The 20,801-nt window shown below is 42.7% G+C and overlaps 1 protein-coding gene across 1 annotated transcript in view; it reads right to left on the bottom strand.

The window, feature by feature from the left end:
* NELL2 (neural EGFL like 2) overlaps positions 1 to 20,801 on the bottom strand; it is a 184,210-nt gene that overhangs the window by 79,907 nt on the left and 83,502 nt on the right. The window contains exon 10 of the mRNA XM_072146843.1: positions 835 to 926. Coding sequence (XP_072002944.1) covers positions 835 to 926 — 92 coding nt within the window. The remainder of the gene's footprint in view (positions 1 to 834; positions 927 to 20,801) is intronic.

Genomic DNA, 20,801 nt, shown 5'->3' with positions numbered 1-20,801 from the left:
TATAGAGTCCTGCTGGACCACCAGGATTCAGCAATCATTACCACAGGATGGATGTGGGTCATGTAGTAACTTCCGGACATTTTATATACAAAAACGATTTGTTTCTTTATGCAATCCTTCCAGCAGAGGTGGCCGTATCCGAGGAAGCTATCTCGTTTCTAAGGGACAACATGGCTACATTTATCTTCAGACAGGAACATTTTTTTTAATAACATCTAATTGAAGAAATGTTTATGTATGGCAGATTAATGAAACTGAATGTGAATACCCAGACGAGAACACCCCTTTAAGTATAACAGATGCAAATAAGCATTGCCTCCATTGTATTAAGGGTGCTGTTATGAGTGGGGAGAGGAATAAAGCAAAATACTATGTCTACCTTCTCTAAGCTATATCTATCGGGGTCTTTGTGTGAGTCCCCAAACTCTTGGCTTTTTTTAGACATTTTATACAACGCATGAAAAATCAGCGGTGTATAATAAGGGTCTTTTGATGAGGACTTGTATTGTTGATCTTGTCCTTGATACATTCTGTTCCTTTTATGGATGACTTTATAGATGTACTGTAAGCATAGGCTGGAACATTTACAGTGAATAAACACAAACCTCTTTACTTCAGGAAAACAAGCCTCTAAAAGGGGAGATTTTCAGTACAGATTTATATAATTTACAAGTGTTTAAATAGTTATCAAAATTACTTTGGATTGCAATGTTAAATTGTAAAAGAATTGAAACAGCAGGGGTAAACGGAAGACAATAGATGTAAGCAATGTATATCTGCCATCAATACAGTCACCTTTACTATACAAAACAAAATGGGAAAGCATCTTTTTACCTTGCACTGGAGCAGTATGCAGGCTCCGGAATCAGAAAAGACTGCTTGATTCTCTCCTTCAAAATACAGCTGGCCTTGATAAACACATACAGCTGTTAAATAAAGATAAAATAAAGGTCAGCGCTTTACACTGTTGACCCCAGATATTAAGTGAAAATAAAGAGCAAGAATGTTTAACCCCTTAAAGACACAGCCCTTTTATTTTGTTGCATTTCGATTTTTCACGCCCCACTTTCAAAATTCCTTATTTTTCTGCATACAGAGCTGTAAAAAGACCTGTTTTCTGTGTAACAAATTGTACATCCAAGTGAAGGTATATAATATGCCATATTTGAGACCTATAACTTTTTTGTACTTTGGTGTACGAAGCTGTGTGAGGCGTCATATTTCTGCAATCAGCAGAAAGCGGTTTTCATAGGAATTCAGGGAGAATGAACAATCAGGGGCCCTATAAGTTGTCAGTTATAGGGGACGAGGCATACAGCAGTGACTGTTCATACACCGGGCTTACAATTCAGCATGGAACAGGAAGGATCTCTGCAATTGTCTACTCCATAACTGTATGCTACAGATGCTAAGTCCACAAGAGGATTAGCCCATAAGTATAAGTCATAAATATAATTTCCATTACCGTATATACTCGAGTATAAGCCGACCCGAGTATAAGCCGAGACCCCTAATTTTACCACAAAAAACTGGGAAAACCTATTGACTCGAGTATAAGCCGAGGGTGGGAAATGCATTGGTCACAGACCCCCCAGTATATAGCCAGCCAGCCCCCAGTAGTATACAGCCCAGCCTGCCCCAGTAGTATACAGCCCAGCCTGCCCCCAGTAGTATACAGCACAGCCTGCCCCCAGTAGTATACAGCACAGCCTGCCCCCAGTAGTATACAGCACAGCCTGCCCCCAGTAGTATACAGCACAGCCTGCCCCCAGTAGTATACAGCACAGCCTGCCCCCAGTAGTATACAGCACAGCCTGCCCCCAGTAGTATACAGCCGTGCCCCCAGTAGTATAGAGCCGTGCCCCCAGTAGTATACAGCCGTGCCCCCAGTAGTATACAGCCGTGCCCCCAGTAGTATAGAGCCGTGCCCCCAGCAGAATAAAAAAATAAAGTTATAAACTCACCGTGCGCCCGATGCGTAGCGCTGCTCCCCCGATGTCATCGCGGCTCCTATTCTTGCTTCAGCTTGCTGGGCGCCGTCATGTTCTTCTCGCGGGCGGCGCCTAGTATGACGCGCCGCTGCTGACGTCATACTAGGCGCTGCCCGCGAGAAGAGCATGGCGGCGCCCAGCACGCTGAAGGAAGAAGAACAGCCGGGAAGCCAGAAGAGGAGCCGCGATGACATCGGGGGAGCAGCGCTGCGCATCGGGGCCACCGGAGGGTGAGTATATAAGTTTATTATTTTTTTAGTCAATTTTAGTCAGTATTGACTCGTGTATAAGCCGAGGGGACGTTTTTCAGCACATTTTTTGTGCTGAAAAACTCGGCTTATACACGAGTATATACGGTATATTAGTTCATAAGCTAAATGGTCTCTTAGGAACAATAGAATAGATGCCATCTTTGCAAATGTTCCTTCTATAATCTATTAATATATCACTACATATGAAAATATATACTATTTAATTTAACCCCTTAACGACCTGGCCCTTTTTAGTTCTTTCACTTCCATTTTTCACTCACCACCTTCAAAAATCTGTAACTTTTTTATTTTTCCACATAAAGAGCTCTGTGTTGGCTCATTTTCTGCGTAACAAATTGTACTTTGTATTTAATAGTTTTAGTATTTAATATTCCATATCATGTAGTGGGAAGCGGGAAAAAAAATCCAAATGCAGTGAAAATAGTGAAAAAACATATTTGCAAAGTTTTCTTGTGGGCTTGGATTTTACGGATTTCACTGTGCACCACAAATTACATATCTACTTTATTCTTTGGGTCGGTACGATTACGGAGATACCAAATTTGTATAGGCTTTATAATGTTTTCATACATTTACAAAAATTAAAACCTCCTGTACAAAATTTTTTGGGCTGATTTTGTCATCTTCTGGCGCCAATAACTTTTTCATACTTTGGTGTACGGAGCAGGGAGTGGTATAATTTTTTGCGAATTTTGATGGTGTTTTCATTGCTATAATTTTTAGGACTCTACGGCCTTTCGCTCACTTTATATAAATTTTCAAAGTGCCATTTTCGACTTTGGGCGCTATTTTCCATTACGGGGTTAAACACAGTGAAAAACCGTTATCATATTTTGATAGATCGGGCATTTTCGGACGTGATGATACCTAATGTGTTTATGATTTTTACTGTTTATTAATATTTATATCAGTTCTAGGGAAAGGGGGGTGATTTGAATTTTTAGGTATTTATATTATAATTTTTTTTTTAAACTTTTTTTTATTTTCACTTTTACTATTTTTCAGACTCCCTAGGGTACTTTAACCCTAGGTTGTCTGATCGATCCTATCATATACTGCCATACTGCAGTATGGCAGTATATGGGGATTTTACTCCTCATTCATTACGATGTGCTGACAGCCCATCGTGAGTCCCGAAGCTGTCATGGCTCCCCGTGACGTCATCGGCTATGGAGAGGTCTCGTTCCGTTACTAGTACGGCGCGCGTCGGGAAGGGGTTAACTATTAAAGTGTAAAAAAATACAAAATATTGGGAAAATAAATGTTGGGTAAAAATGAGTAAATAACACACACAGGTAAAAGACTAAGAAAATGCATATTAATATAGAGGGGCACATTTACTAAAAGTTTAGGAAAGTGCACTACAAGTGATCTGCCTGTGTGTAATGCTGGGTGCGACACATCATTTAAAAACGTGCGCCAGAAATCATGAATCTGTCGCTTCCCTGCACTGGCCCGACAGAGTTCACCAACTTTTTTCTGTTGCACCTCTAACATAGGGTGTGCGACAGACTTTGTATGTTAAATCAAGCGCATGGTCCGTCTGAGCGCTGGAACGCCCCCTAATTTGTGTCACATGGTGCCGAGTGCAGCTGCACCACAAACGATTGTGTGTGACACATTTGTGGTGCAGACACTTCTTAAATACCCGCGCAAGCAGTTTACACCTAAAAGAATGTGCAAATTCCATCAGAAAACTGGTGCACAGCCATTAGTAAATGTGTCCCAGTGTTTTCTAGCTTCTGCCCAACAGCAGCTACACACCAAGGCACTCATATGCTCCACATCTCATTTTAAATATTCATTTGTTGAATAATCTGTAAACCAACTATAACACACGGCCAGTTGTAAGCTGCTTAGGCACAGCGTGAAGTCTTTTCAGTAACATTAGTCACTAACTTAATATTGCTTCTAGGTTTACAGAGAACTAAAGAACCATTTCCCAATAAACTGAGTTTGCATTCCTTTATCAATAGATAATGATCAGATTGAGGCTCCCTGAGCCCATAAGAACAATTTATTCTGGTCTGATGATGGTTTCTCCTCCATGTATGTAGCACAGGTTTACGTGCCCTTTTAGTTCCATTATGTTATCACTACACACACAAGACAGTAATGTCTAACGGTATATTTCTAAATTGAAGGGTGTCTACCACCATCTCACTGCTATGTAACTGTAGGAACAGTAGGTCTGAGCCCCTCACAAAGATTCTCAGCAAACCTTTAGTAACAAATATTGTTGCACAATTTTCTAGAAAAGAGAAGGGGATAACCCCCAGTCTCCCATTGGATCCTCCACAGGCTGTCTCTTGTTAAACTCCAAAATAAAAGGAAATACTTTAAGGGGCCAAATAAAAGCACAACTACTGGGTTCTGAAACCAGGTACTATATTAACAAGCAGAACAGGCTGAATCCCAATACTGGGTCTCCCCTTTCCCTTTTGCTGACCTCCAGGGCCCACCACAATTTTTGGAGGTGCATAATGGGCAAATCTGATGCCTATTTTCGAATGAAGGCATACCACAAAAAAAGATGTGTACAATGTAATTAATGTTGCAAATTCTAATTACTGACATACCCTATTTGATTGTAGAAGTAACACGATATATCCAACCCAGATTTGTTTTACCCTTCAGAAAATCCTCTTTTTCATATGTTAAATGCACTTTGCATTAATAGTGCACATCAGTGTTGTAATTTACCATTTTTGTGGACATCCATTAACCCCTTAAGGACGGAGGGTTTTTCGGCTAATTTCTCGCTCTCCAACTTCAAAAATCCATAACTTTTTCATTTTTCCGTGTACAGACCTGTGTGAGGGCTTATTTTGTGCGTAACAAATTTTACTTTCCCGTAATGTTATTTATTTTAACATGCCGTGTACTGCGAAGCTGAAACAAAATTCCAAATGTGGAAAAATTGAAAAGAAAACGCACGTCACGTTCTTGTGGGCTCAGTTTTTACGACTTTCACTCTTCGCTCCAAATAACACGCCTACTTTATTCTTTGGTTCGGTGCGATCGCGGTGATACCAAATTTATATAGGTTTTATTGTGTTTTAATACATTTTCAAAAATTAAATGAATGTGTACAAAAAAGAAAAACATTTTTGCCATCTTCTGACGCTAATAACTTTTTCATACTTTGGCGCACAGAGATGTGTGAGGGGTCATTTTTTGCGAAATGAGCCGACGTTTTCATTGCTTACATTTTGAGGTCTGTGTGACATTTTGACCATTTTTTATTTCATTTTTTATGTTATTTAAAAAGGTGTAAAAGTCGCATTTCGGACATTTGGGCGCCATTTCCCGCCTCGGAGGTCACCGCCGGCCGTAACCGTTTTTATATTTTGATAGATCGGGCATTTTGGGACGCGGCGATACCTAATATGTCTGTGATTTTTACTGTTTGTTATGTTTTATATCCGTTCTAGGGAAAGGGGGGTGATTTGAACTTTTAATATTTTATAAATTTTTTTTATTTTTTAAACTTTTTTTTTCTTTTTTTTTTCACTATTTTTTAGACCATCTAGGGTACATTAACCCTAGATAGTCAGATCGCTCCTACCATATACTGCAATACTACAGTATTGCAATATATGGCATTTTTGCAGGTCATACATTACAATGAGCCACTGGCTCATTGTAACGAACCTGCATAAACCATGTAGCCTCGTGTCAAAAGAAGAATGCAAAAAAATGCAAAAACCCCACCTCTGTATGAAGAGGACTCAGCCCGTGAGCCCTCTTCATACATCCCTTATACCTCTGCGCCGTAGAGCTACGGCGCAGAGCGTTAAGGGGTTAAATTCAAAAACATTACAGCAATGTCTTCCTCTGTAGATAGGTACACAATGTAAAAAGACTAAGCTGGAGCCATGAAAGTGCTCAGGTGTCTCAGGTGTGTAAATTGAGATTCTTTTACAATATTGTATATTTTTTTGTTTAATGGGTAGCACAGAAATTATAATTGACGGCCTATTCTGACCCATGTACTGATGAGCCCATGATTAAAATGGGACATGTGGCTATATATACAGTTTTCAAGTGTTACATGGGTCATCAGATAGGCCATCATTTTTTATGTCTGGAACCCATTTACATCTAAATTTATATGTCTCAATTCAATACAGGCAGTCCCCGGGTTACATACAAGATAGGATCTGTAGGTTTGTTCTTAAGTTGAATTTGTATGTAAGTCGGAACAGTATATTTTATCATTGTAATCCCAGACAGAACTTTTTTGGTCTCTGTGACAATGTTGGGTTGTCATAAGAATCAAAATTAACACAAAAGCTTCATTACAGACACATTTGATAACTGTTCTAGCTGTTTATTGTAGTAGGGGACCGTCTTTATATGTAATTTAAAATATTTCAGACATCAAAATAACCATAAACCAAAAACTTATTGAGCAATGCCAATGTTTAACTGATTATATTTGTATAATAAATGTATAACCAGTATACAGAAAATTATTTTCGATCACTGCGCTATAGAATTGCATACAGTAATTTTTTATTTGCCAGCCTTAATATATTGCTCCTCTCACTTCACAGTGAAGTAATTGCTTGCACTAATAGCTATTAATTCAGTGATAGTTTACATAATGGAACAATTCGATAGAGATTAAGCATGTCATAAATTTAATGTAAGCATTTTAGCGCTGTAAAATTAATTTACTAATTAATCTTTAATAAGGGCATGCTGGCGATTTTTAGGCACTAATATTACTACCATCTGATGACAATTTGTACTGTATATGTTTAGAGTCTATCCTTATTTCACCCTGCTTATCTAAGACCTTAGACCTAAAACTTTTTCTCTTGACGAATGATAATTGAAGATTTTTGTTTGACATTTTTAGTACGATCATTTTGGGGTACATGCAGTTAAAATATTAACAATTAATTTTTGGGCATTGTTATATTCATATACTTAACTTATTTACAGTTCAGAAGTTTAGGCAGGTTTATGTCATCTTTATTGTCAGCTTTATTTGATCTACTAATTAATGTCCCTTAAGGAATTAATTTTGTAGTTTGGTTAGTGTATGTTATATTATAGCAAATTCGTAACATTAAAAAGAACTTGTGACATCAATTTCTGAGCTTCTTATAAAGGTTAAACTCCAAACATAAGTTCAAACTTTCTTAATATTGGTTAGGATGTGTAAGCCTTTCACTGGTATGGAAAGCACATCACATGCTTGTGGGGATTTATTATATCTGACAAAGTAATCCCTGTTACATAATATTTACTCCCCTGTGAAATAGATGGAAGTTGTCTAACTACAGAGTCTCTTCTGGTGACTTCTTCTGCAACATTTTTGAATGTTTTGATCCAAATGATTAAACTCATATAAGAATTTGGTTTATACTTCATATAACACTGTATTATACTGGTATTATTATACTCAGCAGCACTTGGCTTTTGAATATGTTATTTCAATGTCTGCACCATGACTGTTAGGCTGTACTCACACGACCTTATGGGGGGCGTACGTACGGTTGCATAAATGGCAATGGTTGCACAGAGCGATACGGTGCTACACACATGCAGCACCATACCGCTTCCTACACAGGGAAAAGATAGGACATGTCCTTTCTTTCCTAGTGTGTACAGCTGTGCATCTCTATGGAAAGGGGAGGGGTCACCCCTCCTCCTCTTCAGTGTGCCAGACGTATGTGATAACAGCCTCAATCGTTAAGAATGCTTTCATGCTTTCCTATAGACTAATAGTTTTATTTAATCATCCTAATCAAGTCCAATCATTTTAATAAAACACAGCTGATTTCCAATGAAGGAGAAGAACTGGCTCAAGGAGAGTGCAGAGTGTACATTAATGAGCAAAAAAAACAGAACTTTTTTGGTCTTACCAATTGGCTGCAATTAAACAAAGAGTGAAAAAGGTGTTAAAAGGGGTCTGAAAACTTTCTGTACCCACTGTACAAAGCTATTGCCAAGGAAGAATGTAGCTTTTTTGCTGATTATGTTTTACCATGTGTATTTGACATTAATTAAAATGATGAACAGATGTTATATTACGGAATGTTTTCGTCTATGGCAAGAAACTCTATGTACACAAATTAGAGACCAGTAGAAATGCCATATAAATAATTCTGATTAATGCATTCATCTAAATAGTGTTTAAATCTTTTTATTCACTTTCAAAACAGAAACCTGTACAAACAAATCAAATTCAATACAGGCAGCCCCCGGGTTACATACATGATAGGTTCTTAAGCTTTCGGAACTGTATACTTTATTATTGTAGCCCCTGTCAAAATTTTTTTGGTCTCTGTGACAATTGGATTTTAAAAATGTTGGATTGTCATATGAACCATTATAAACAATAAATCTTAATTACAGACACCATTGAGAACTGTTAAAGCTGTTTATTGTAGCCTAGGACTAAAGTACAGTAAATTACCAAAATCCAGAGGTCCATTTGTAACTAGGGTAACTAAGTCAGGTGTTCATAAGAAGGAGACGGCCTGTAGTTGACAAAATGTTCCTCATTCTAAAACTACAAAAGGGAGAGTTGTATTTTCGACAACTTTGCTCAAATGGGTTAGGTGATCCTGGGGTTGGGGGGAGGAATAAATGGAAGGGGAAGGGTGCTGGTGGGGGCAATTTAAACCATCCCAAACAACTAGAACAGTAAGCCACTGTGTTCTATTTAGTATCTTGCATGTCCATATCCTAGGGTGACATTCACATAAAACCTTTTATTGAGAGATGACTTGATTGCTGAATTATCATTTGAAAAACATTATGTACAGGGTAAACATTAAAGAGGGGAAGAAGAAAATGTATTCTGTAGCAAATAAAGCAATCAAGAAGTGCCGTTAGCTTGAACTTGAAATTTCTCCATGGTTAAAAGTGAATTGGTGATGTGCCCCAGACTCCCAGCTCACCAACTCCTCCATTTTGTGGATTTGGTCCACTCTTTCAACCCATTCCCTCATCAAGAGTGGCTATTTTTGAAGCCATTTCACTGGAATTACTAGTTTCACTCTGTGGTTTCTATGTGGTTTCCAGGTCTTATTGGGTAACCACAGAAGTACTTATTCAGGTGCAAGACTAATTGCCTTCCCCAGGATTTGGGATATTTTCTCCACAGTATATGCCCTAATGTCCCCTGACCACTCCCACAGCACCAGTAGAGACCAGAGGTAGCTAATTCTCTTTTTTTTTACAGTATGGACGGCGTATTGTACCACCTTGTAAAAGTTTTACAGGAATGTTGTTTTGAGCTCTTCTTCCCGCCCCAATATTTGTGCCTGCGTAGCTGCTATTTGTTGCTCCACATGTAACAGGATTGGCACAGACTCCTGTGGTTGGTATATGTGATCATTTTGCTAAGTGCGAGGCAGAGACCGAGGCACTTTCTACATTAATGCTCAAATTGTAGTCGCTAAATTTCTCCAATTTAAGATGTATCACCCTGGTAGTCCAAACCAACTAACCTTTCAGCCGATTGTATGCTACTCTTGCCTTTTACCCCTCCACAGGAACTGAATAAAGATTGATCTAAGCTTCTTAAAAAAGGCAAAGGGGTGGTAGCATTTGCACCATGTATAGTACCTTCTGCATAATGAATACCTTTAACAGATCTTTTCATCCCATCCATGACACAATTGGCAGTGCTTAAGAGTCAAGTGATCATTTTAACTCACTCAGAAGAGAAACATTATACATTGATGCTGGATTATTAGTTAATTGGATGCCCAGATATGTAATTTTATTTGGCTGCCACTCCCCATCAAGGCCTTGATGGCAGCATCATGAACCGAAACATTTAATGCCACCGACTTTTCAAAATTTATTTTGAAATTTAAGAGATTGGGCAAAAGCTGCATTTAAATGTGTCTCATTCCCTATGGTTAAAGAGTAACCATGGAAACCATGGTTGCTATGAGCCAAAAAAGGTACTAAATGAGGTCCGAGAGGCAAAATACTTTGAGGAATGATTCCCAGGGACACCTTGAGCAGAATTATGTATGTTAGTATTTTTTGCTCAGAATGGCGGTTACACTTTAAGCCTGTGATGCCAGGGTGATGTCTTAGGGTTTGCAGTAGGGTCTCTATTACCATAATAAAAAACGATGTAGACAATGGTCAGCCCTGCATGGTCCCATTGCTTATGGGGAAGGGGTCAGACAGGGGACCATTCACTTTGATGTAAACTATATATATTATTCTCAATAAATATTCTCGGGATTCCTTCGTGCTAAATAGATATCTGTTTCTCTTATGCCTTGCATTTCATTTAATCTTAGTTAGTAACATTTTATTCAAGGGTTTTGTTTGTTGCATCTACTAATGTACAATAGTCATCCTTAAATGGAATATGGTAACAAGCTGCTCTGTGCTACTAAACTACACAAGCCAAGGCAAGTCAAGTTAAAGTTGGCTTCATCTGTTTACTTAATGCATTTAGATACAGATACACTAAACCAAAAAATTAGCACCAAATAATGAGAAGACATTTGTTCATATATTCTTTTACACGAACCCACTCCATCTCTAACTAAACAAAACCTTGAAAAACTCATGAGTGATATCCGGTCCACAAAAACTAGATTACATCATTTGAATTAAAAACTTCTTTTAATAATCCAAGACATTTAAAAACATCAATGTGACAGTATGACTTCAAAATATTGTCCTCGGGATTCCACTATTGCATCCACGTAACACAAATCAGCAATTTAGGCATTATAGACCCAGGCATCTTAATATATATGCATTGATGAAAAAAAATGTTATAAAGTGCCTGTGCAAAGGAAGTTATTGGTGATCCAACCTAACATAAAGTTATAAAGTTATGGTAAAGTGCTAAGTGCTTAATCTAACATAATGATAGCAGGATCAGCTTACCCATGCTGTGTGTAGCGGGGACGCCAGTACTGGCGTCCCCGCTACACACAGCATGGGTAAGCTGATCCTGCTATCATTATGTTAGATTAAGCACTTAGCACTTTACCATAACTTTATAACTTTATGTTAGGTTGGATCACCAATAACTTCCTTTGCACAGGCACTTTATAACATTTTTTTTCATCAATGCATATATATTAAGATGCCTGGGTCTATAATGCCTAAATTGCTGATTTGTGTTACGTGGATGCAATAGTGGAATCCCGAGGACAATATTTTGAAGTCATACTGTCACATTGATGTTTTTAAATGTCTTGGATTATTAAAAGAAGTTTTTAATTCAAATGATGTAATCTAGTTTTTGTGGACCGGATATCACTCATGAGTTTTTCAAGGTTTTGTTTAGATACAGATACAGTAGCCACTAGAGAGTCTAAGAAATGTGGATGACAATTCTTATGGGAGCCATAATGTAGACCATAGCAACACTACATCACTACTGAACTAGATCAGATGCAGCCTTTTCACAGCAGTTGTCTCACTGAAATACTTTTATTTCAATTATTACCGAGCAGACAAGCTTATTACTTCTGGGCTTGCTTTCAAACCCCAGCTAATATTTGTGGAGCAAGCTTATAGTGATATAAAGCTAATACATGATATTTGTCATGACACATGGATATGCCACGGCAAGAGCCTCCATTAGTGAGCAGATCTGTGCAGTTGATTAAAGGGTTGACCCAGAGAAGATGACACAATGCCAATATGTAGAGGGTCTGGAAAAGCTGAATGTTCAGAACGAGGCAGCCTCGTGGTAAAACAATAATCATGACACATTTAGATGTCTCAATGGACAAAATTATGTGTTTCAACCTAACAACTTTCAAAAGATGAGCCAGTGTAATTGAGCCTGGAAAGTTTGTCTTAAAAAATTGAGAAGGCTACCATTTTCATTTTTGATGAAGTAAAAAAATATAAAGCTTTCCCTGACCTTCAACAATTTTTGATCTGATTTGGGGAACTGGAAGTGTAAAACAATTACAGTGTATTTAAAACATAGCTTTTACTATAGATGCATTAAAATGTGTCAATAAAATACCATAGACAAAGCAGCAAGGAATGTCTCTATGAAACCAGACTAATGAAAGAAAAGGTAACAAACCAACTTGAAAAAATGTGACATACACTTAGCATTGATGTTGGAGCGTTGCAGTTCATCACAGAGGCATTATTCGTGTCCTTCCCCTCATGAGGGAAGCAGTTGTGTGCTGCTCTGGAATATCTTCTAAGGAATAAGTAGGGTGTTCCAGTCAGGTAAGGGATAGTGCCTGGTCCTGCTCTTATTAGAGTGAAAGTCCTTTGGGTTTGTTTGTGCTCACTTACATTTTTAGGGCGTAATAGGTGCAGTAATCCCAGAACTCCTGCTCCTGCTCCTCATTCCACTCCTGCTTCAATGCTAAGGGGTAAGATCCAACCATTTTACACGGATTTACAAGGGTCTCTGAAACTTTACTAGTAGAGATGAGCGAACACTAAAATGCTCGGGTACTCGTTATTCGAGACGAACTTTTCCCGATGCTCGAGTGCTCGTCTCGAATAACGAACCCCATTGAAGTCAATGGGAGACTCGAGCATTTTTCAAGGGGACCAAGGCTCTGCACAGGGAAGCTTGGCCAAACACCTGGGAACCTCAGAAAAGGATGGAAACACCACGGAAATGGACAGGAAACAGCAGGGGCAGCATGCATGGATGCCTCTGAGGCTGCTTAATCGCACCATTATGCCAAAATTATGGGCAACAGCATGGCCATGACAGAGTGACAGAATGAAGCTAGATAGCATGTAAAACATCCAATAATTGACCCTGACACTATAGGGGACGGCATGCAGAGGCAGAGGCAGCGGCAGCAGGCTAGAGAGTGGCATGGCGACATACCCTAATTGGACTCAGGCTTCAAACCAATGGGTGTCAGAGAGGAACCAAAGGAGGTGAGCAAGAAGCGCTCAAATAATATCGGTACATGATAAAAGTTTGCCAGTATATTTTGTGGATTACACAGCAGGGTGGCGACAAAGTTAACATGGAAGCCATGAAAACAACCCAAAATTCTGCCTGACACAGCTCGTTTGATAAGGGGACCATGTATGCTTACAGTTCATGCCAGTCGCTGCACTGGCTGCCAGTCTCCTTTCGAATACAGTTTAAAATAATAATAACCCTCATCCATAAAGCTCTGTATAATGCTGCACCCCCCTACCTCTCCTCTCTTATCTCAGTCTATCGCCCAACCCGTGCTCTTAGATCCGCCAGTGATCTTAGATTAACCTCTACCCTAGTGCGGACCTCCCACTCGCGTCTCCAAGACTTCTCTAGAGCTGCACCAATTCTATGGAATGCTCTGCTCCGGACTATCAGACTAATACCTAACCTCCAAAGTTTCAAACGTGCTCTTAAAACCCATTTCTTTAGGCAAGCCTATAACACTCATTAACTGCATGAAGTTTTAACTCTTCTACTAACCCGTCCTGTGTCGTCCTCCCATCTGTTATCCAGCAACCAACAGGCACCAGACTTCTCTGCAGTCCCATTCACCCTGGAACTGGTATATAAGATGACGGCTGAGTGGTTCAAGCGACAGCAATTCCATTTATTATATTTTTTTCTATTCCCTAAGAAGAATGGCTTGACCATTAAATATTCTTTTACCTCGTGTTACCCCATCATCTTCATAAACCGTAAGCTCTGGCGAGCAGGGACCTCACTCCTGTTGTTCCATACAAATGTTGTGCTCTGTTACATTACATTTGTATTTGTTTCCTATGATTTGTAAAGCGCTACAGAATATGATGACGCTATATAAATAAAGATTATTATTATTATTATTATGGAGGCAGTGAACTAGTAGTAGATTAAAGGTGCTGCAACTATGTTAGTTGGATCTTGGGATGGAGCTGGCGCTCTGCAGCCAGGCGAGCTTTTGCCAATCCAAGCCCCTGTCTCTAGGCTACTCCCCAAACAGCACTTCTAAGAACCTTTTGTATAAGATCAAGTGTAGTAGCGTTCTTATAAGTTTAGGATATGCCGGGTGAGGGGAATGTAAACAGATGCGCAAGAAGCGCTGAAATAATATCCCTAAATGGTAAAAGTTTGCCAGTATATTTTGTGGATAACACAGCAGGGTGGCGACAAAGTTAACAACTTTGATGTGGAATGCCCTGTAATAGCTCTTGGGCGGTGTGCCTTTTATCGCCTAGGCTCAGCAGTTTCAGCACCGCCTGCTGTCGCTTAGCGACGGCACTGCTGCTGTGCCTAGAGCCACCGACTGATGGCGCCATGCCCACGGATGGTAATTCGGAGGAGGAGGAGGTGGAGGAGGGGTGGGAGGAGGTATAGTAGGCCTTTGAGACCTGGACCGAGGTAGGCCCCGCAATTCTCTGCGTCGGCAGTATATGACCAGCCCCAGGGTCAGACTCGGTCCCAGCCTGCACCAAGTTAAGTGTAGTAGCGTTCTTATAAGTTTGGGATATGGCGGGTGAGGGGAATGTAAACAGATGCGCAAGAAGCGCATGATGCGCATGGAGCTGGCGCTCCGCTGCCAGGCGAGCTTTCGCCAATTCAAGCCCCTGTCTCTAGGCTACTCCCCAAACAGCACTTCTAAGAACCTTTTGTATAAGATCAAGTGTAGTAGCGTTCTTATAAGTTTAGGATATGCCGGGTGAGGGGAATGTAAACAGATGCGCAAGAAGCGCTGAAATAATATCCCTAAATGGTAAAAGTTTGCCAGTATATTTTGTGGATAACACAGCAGGGTGGCGACAAAGTTAACAACTTTGATGTGGAATCCATGAAAACAACCCAAATTTCTGCCTGACACACCTCGTTTGATAAAGGGACGATGTATGGAGGCAGCTATATGGACGACTTTTGGAGGTAGCAATGGAGACAACGTGTGGAGGCTGCTATGGAGACAATTTAATTTGGATAGTGCCTGTATGTGGCAGTCCCAAACATTTTTCAAACCAGAGGAGCAGGTAGGTGGCCCTGCAGTAAAATGGAATAGATTGAGTGCCTGTATGTGGCAGTCCCAAAAATGTTTCAAACCAGAGGAGCAGGTAGGTGGCCCTCCAGTAAAATGGAATAGATTGAGTGCCTGTATGTGGCAGTCCCAAAAATGTTTCAAACCAGAGGAGCAGGTAGGTGGCCCTGCAGTAAAATGGAATAGATTGAGTGCCTGTATGTGGCAGTCCCAAACATTTTTCAAACCAGAGGAGCAGGTAGGTGGCCCTCCAGTAAAATGGAATAGATTGAGTGCCTGTATGTGGCAGTCCCAAAAATGTTTCAAACCAGAGGAGCAGGTAGGTGGCCCTGCAGTAAAATGGAATAGATTGAGTGCCTGTATGTGGCAGTCCCAAACATTTTTCAAACCAGAGGAGCAGGTAGGTGGCCCTCCAGTAAAATGGAATAGATTGAGTGCCTGTATGTGGCAGTCCCAAAAATGTTTCAAACCAGAGGAGCAGGTAGGTGGCCCTGCAGTAAAATGGAATAGATTGAGTGCCTGTATGTGGCAGTCCCAAACATTTTTCAAACCAGAGGAGCAGGTAGGTGGCCCTCCAGTAAAATGGAATAGATTGAGTGCCTGTATGTGGCAGTCCCAAAAATGTTTCAAACCAGAGGAGCAGGTAGGTGGCCCTGCAGTAAAATGGAATAGATTGAGTGCCTGTATGTGGCAGTCCCAAACATTTTTCAAACCAGAGGAGCAGGTAGGTGGCCCTCCAGTAAAATGGAATAGATTGAGTGCCTGTATGTGGCAGTCCCAAAAATGTTTCAAACCAGAGGAGCAGGTAGGTGGCCCTGCAGTAAAATGGAATAGATTGAGTGCCTGTATGTGGCAGTCCCAAACATTTTTCAAACCAGAGGAGCAGGTAGGTGGCCCTCCAGTAAAATGGAATAGATTGAGTGCCTGTATGTGGCAGTCCCAAAAATGTTTCAAACCAGAGGAGCAGGTAGGTGGCCCTGCAGTAAAATGGAATAGATTGAGTGCCTGTATGTGGCAGTCCCAAACATTTTTCAAACCAGAGGAGCAGGTAGGTGGCCCTCCAGTAAAATGGAATAGATTGAGTGCCTGTATGTGGCAGTCCCAAAAATGTTTCAAACCAGAGGAGCAGGTAGGTGGCCCTGCAGTAAAATGGAATAGATTGAGTGCCTGTATGTGGCACTCACAAAAATTGTTTCAAACAGAGGACCGGGTAGGTGGCCCTCCAGAAAAATTAAATGCATGAAGTACTATAGCAAGAGCCAGTGGGCCCTGTCAAAAAATAGCCATTTTCCTCTGCTTTACTGTACAAAGAGGAGGAGAAGGAGGAAAATGAGGAGGAGGAGGAGTGGATCAATTATTCAGGTTGAGCTTCCTTCACCTGGTGGAGATTGGAAATTCTGAGAAATCCAGCCTTTATTCATTTTAATAAGCGTCAGCCTGTCAGCGCTGTCAGTCGACAGGCGTGTACGCTTATCGGTGATGATGCCACCAGCTGCACTGAAAACCCGCTCGGACAAGACGCTAGCGGCAGGGCAGGCAAGAACCTCCAAGGCGTACAGCGCCAGTTCGTGCCACATGTCCAGCTTTGAAACCCAGTAGTTGTAGGGAGCTGTGTGATCATTTAGGACGATGGTATGGTCAGCTACGTACTCCCTCACCATCTTTCTGTAAAGATCAGCCCTACTCTGCCGAGACTGGGGACAGGTGACAGTGTCTTGCTGGGGTGACATAAAGCTGGCAAAAGCCTTGTAAAGCGTACCCTTGCCAGTGCTGGACAAGCTGCCTGCTCGCCTACTCTCCCTCGCTACTTGTCCCGCAGAACTACGCACTCTGCCGCTAGCGCTGTCAGAAGGGAAATACTGTTTCAGCTTGTGCACCAGGGCCTGCTGGTATTCATGCATTCTCACACTCCTTTCCTCTGCAGGGATGAGAGTGGAAAGATTTTGCTTGTACCGTGGGTCCAGGAGAGTGAACACCCAGTAATCGGTGCTGGAATAAATTCTTTGAACGCGAGGGTCACGGGATAGGCAGCCTAGCATGAAATCTGCCATATGCGCCAGAGTACCAACGCGTAAGAATTCACTCCCCTCACTGGCCTGACTGTCCATTTCCTCCTCCTCCAACTCCTCTTCTTCTGCCCATACACGCTGAACAGTAAAGGACTCAACAATGGTCCCCTCTTGTGTCTCGCCAACATTCTCCTCCTCTTCCTCCTCATCCTCCTCCACCTCCACCTCCTCCGATATGCGCTGAGAAACAGACCTGAGGGTGCTTTGGCTATCAACAAGGGAATATTCTTCCCCTGTCTCTTGTGACGAGCGCAAAGCTTCCGACTTCATGCTGACCAGAGAGTTTTTCAACAGGCCAAGCAGCGGGATGGTGAGGCTGATGATGGCGGCATCGCCACTGACCATCTGTGTTGACTCCTCAAAGTTACTCAGCACCTGACAGATATCAGACATCCACGTCCACTCCTCATTGTAGACTTGAGGAAGCTGACTGACCTGACTACCAGTTCTGGTGGAAGTTGACATCTGGCAGTCTACAATCGCTCTGCGCTGCTGGTAAACTCTGGATAACATGGTCAGTGTTGAATTCCACCTCGTGGGCACGTCGCACAACAGTCGGTGAGCGGGCAGTTGGAGGCGGCGCTGCGCTGCCCTGAGAGTGGCAGCATCTGGGCTGGACTTCCTGAAATGCGCACAGATGCGGCGCACCTTCGTGAGCAAATCAGACAGATTGGGGTATGTCTTGAGGAAACGCTGAACTATCAGATTTAACACATGGGCCAGGCATGGCACATGTGTCAGTCTGCCGAGTTGCAGAGCCGCCACCAGGTTACGGCCGTTGTCACACACAACCATTCCCGGCTTGAGGTTCAGCGGTGCCAGCCACAGATCAGTCTGCGCCGTGATGCCCTGTAATAGCTCTTGGGCGGTGTGCCTTTTGTCGCCTAGGCTCAGCAGTTTGAGCACCGCCTGCTGTCGCTTAGCGACGGCACTGCTGCTGTGCCTAGAGCTACCGACTGATGGCGCCGTGCCCACGGATGGTAGTTCGGAGGAGGAGGTGGAGGAGGGGTGGGAGGAGGAGGAGGCATAGTAGGCCTGAAACACCTGGACCGAGGTAGGCCCCGCAATCCTCGGCGTCGGCAGTATATGAGCAGCCCCAGGGTCAGACTCGGTCCCAGCCTCCACCAAGTTAACCCAATGTGCCGTCAGAGATATATAGTGGCCCTGCCCGGCAGCACTCGTCCACGTGTCCGTGGTCAGGTGGACCTTGTCAGAAACGGCGTTGGTCAGGGCACGGATTATGTTGTCTGACACGTGCTGGTGCAGGGCTGGGACGGCACATCGGGAAAAGTAGTGGCGGCTGGGGACCGAATACCGAGGGGCGGCCGCCGCCATGAGGCTGCGAAAGGCCTCGGTCTCTACTAGCCTATAGGGCAGCATCTCCAGGCTTAGCAATCTGGAAATGTGCACATTAAGGGCTTGGGCGTGCGGGTGGGTTGCACTATATTTGCGTTTCCGCTCCAGCGTCTGGGGTATGGAGAGCTGAACGCTGGTGGATGCTGTGGAGGATCGTGGAGGCGACGATGGGGTTTTTGTGGCAGGGTCCTGGGCAGGGGGCTGACTAGCAGCTGACACAGGGGAAGGAGCAGTGGTGTGCACGGCCGGAGGTGAACGGGCTTGTTGCCACTGAGTGGGGTGTTTAGCATTCATATGCCTGCGCATACTGGTGGTAGTTAAGCTAGTAGTGGTGGAACCCCTGCTGAGCCTGGTTTGGCAAATGTTGCACACCACAGTCCGTCGGTCATCCGGTGTTTCCTTAAAGAACCTCCAGACTTCTGAAGATCTAGCCCTCGCCGCAAGAGCCCTCGCCACGGGAGCTTCACTAGTTGACACATTTGGCGCTGATGCACCAGCTCTGGCCCTGCCTCTCCGTCTGGCCCCACCACTGCCTCTTCCAACCTGTTCTGGTCGAGGACTCTCCTCCGTCTCAGAAGCACTGTGTTCACCCGGCCTCTCAACCCAGCTTGGGTCTGTCACCTCATCATCCTCCGATCCCTCAGTCTGCTCCCCCCTCGGACTTCCTGCCCTGACAACAACTTCCCCACTGTCTGACAACCGTGTCTCCTCATCGTCGGACACCTCTTTACACACTTCCACTACGTCAAGAAGGTCATCATCACCCACAGACTGTGACTGGTGGAAAACCTGGGCATCGGAAAATAGCTCAGCAGCAACCGGACAAGTGGTTTGTGACTGTGGGAAGGGTCCAGAAAACAGTTCCTCAGAGTATGCCGGTTCAAATGCCAAATTTTCCTGGGAGGGGGCAGACTGGGGGGGAGGAGGCTGAGGTGCAGGAGCTGGAGGAGTGGCGATTTCGGTGACATGGGTGGACTGCGTGGAAGACTGACTGGCGGTGGACAAATTGCTCGAAGCATTGTCAGCAATCCACGACATCACCTGTTCGCACTGTTCTGGCCTCAACAGTGCTCTACCACGAGTCCCAGTAACTTCAGACATGAACCTAGGGAGTGTAGCTCTGCGGCGTTCCCCTGCTCCCTCATCAGCGGGTGGTGTCTCACCCCGCCCAGGACCACGGCCTCTGACCCCTGCAGTAGTTGGACGCCCACGTCCCCGCCCTCGTCCTCTACCCCTAGCCCTCGGGTTAAACATTTTTAAAATGAGAGTTATAACTTTATTTTTTTTTTAACTTTTTTTTGTTTTTTTTTGTGTTTTTTGTTTTTTTTTGTGTTTTTTGTTTTTTTTTGAGTTTTTAAAACCAAACAATGCTATCCTATTGCTATGGCTATTTTCTAGCCAAGTATCAAAGCACACTACTATGCCAGATGAGATGACACTGAGTTAGTGCCTAATTGAAATCCAACCCCTACTAAATTTTCCCACTTCGGTCTATGCTATGGATATGTGCGTCACTAAGCGCAGAACACAGCGGTCGCAAGTCTCACTACAAATTGCTCAGAATTGGCTAGTACATGCACTGCAGAAAGTACAGCCACCAGCAGATCAACCAGAAATCAAATATATAGAACGCTACTGTAGGCGTAAGTAAGCTCTTTGTATTCTCCTATGGCTATTTTCTAGCCAAGTATCAAAGCACACTACTATGCCAGATGAGAGGACACTGAGTTAGTGCCTAATTGAAATCCAACCCCTACTAAATTTTCCCACTTCGGTCTTTGCTATGGATATGTGCGTCACTAAGCGCAGAACACAGCGGTCGCAAGTCTCACTACAAATTGCTCAGAATTGGCTAGTACATGCACTGCAGAAAGTACAGCCACCAGCAGATCAACCAGAAATCAAATATATAGAACGCTACTGTATGCGTAAGTAAGCTCTTTGTATTCTCCTATGGCTATTTTCTAGCCAAGTATCAAAGCACACTACTATGCCAGATGAGATGACACTGAGTTAGTGCCTAATTGAAATCCAACCCCTACTAAATTTTCCCACTTCGGTCTTTGCTATGGATATGTGCGTCACTAAGCGCAGAACACAGCGGTCGCAAGTCTCACTACAAATTGCTCAGAATTGGCTAGTACATGCACTGCAGAAAGTACAGCCACCAGCAGATCAACCAGAAATCAA

This window comes from Engystomops pustulosus, chromosome 4 (genome assembly GCF_040894005.1).
Source record: "Engystomops pustulosus chromosome 4, aEngPut4.maternal, whole genome shotgun sequence".
Lineage (NCBI taxonomy): Eukaryota > Metazoa > Chordata > Amphibia > Anura > Leptodactylidae > Engystomops > Engystomops pustulosus.
The sequence above is the reverse complement of the archived record's forward strand: the minus strand, read 5'-3'. Positions and strand labels throughout refer to the sequence as shown.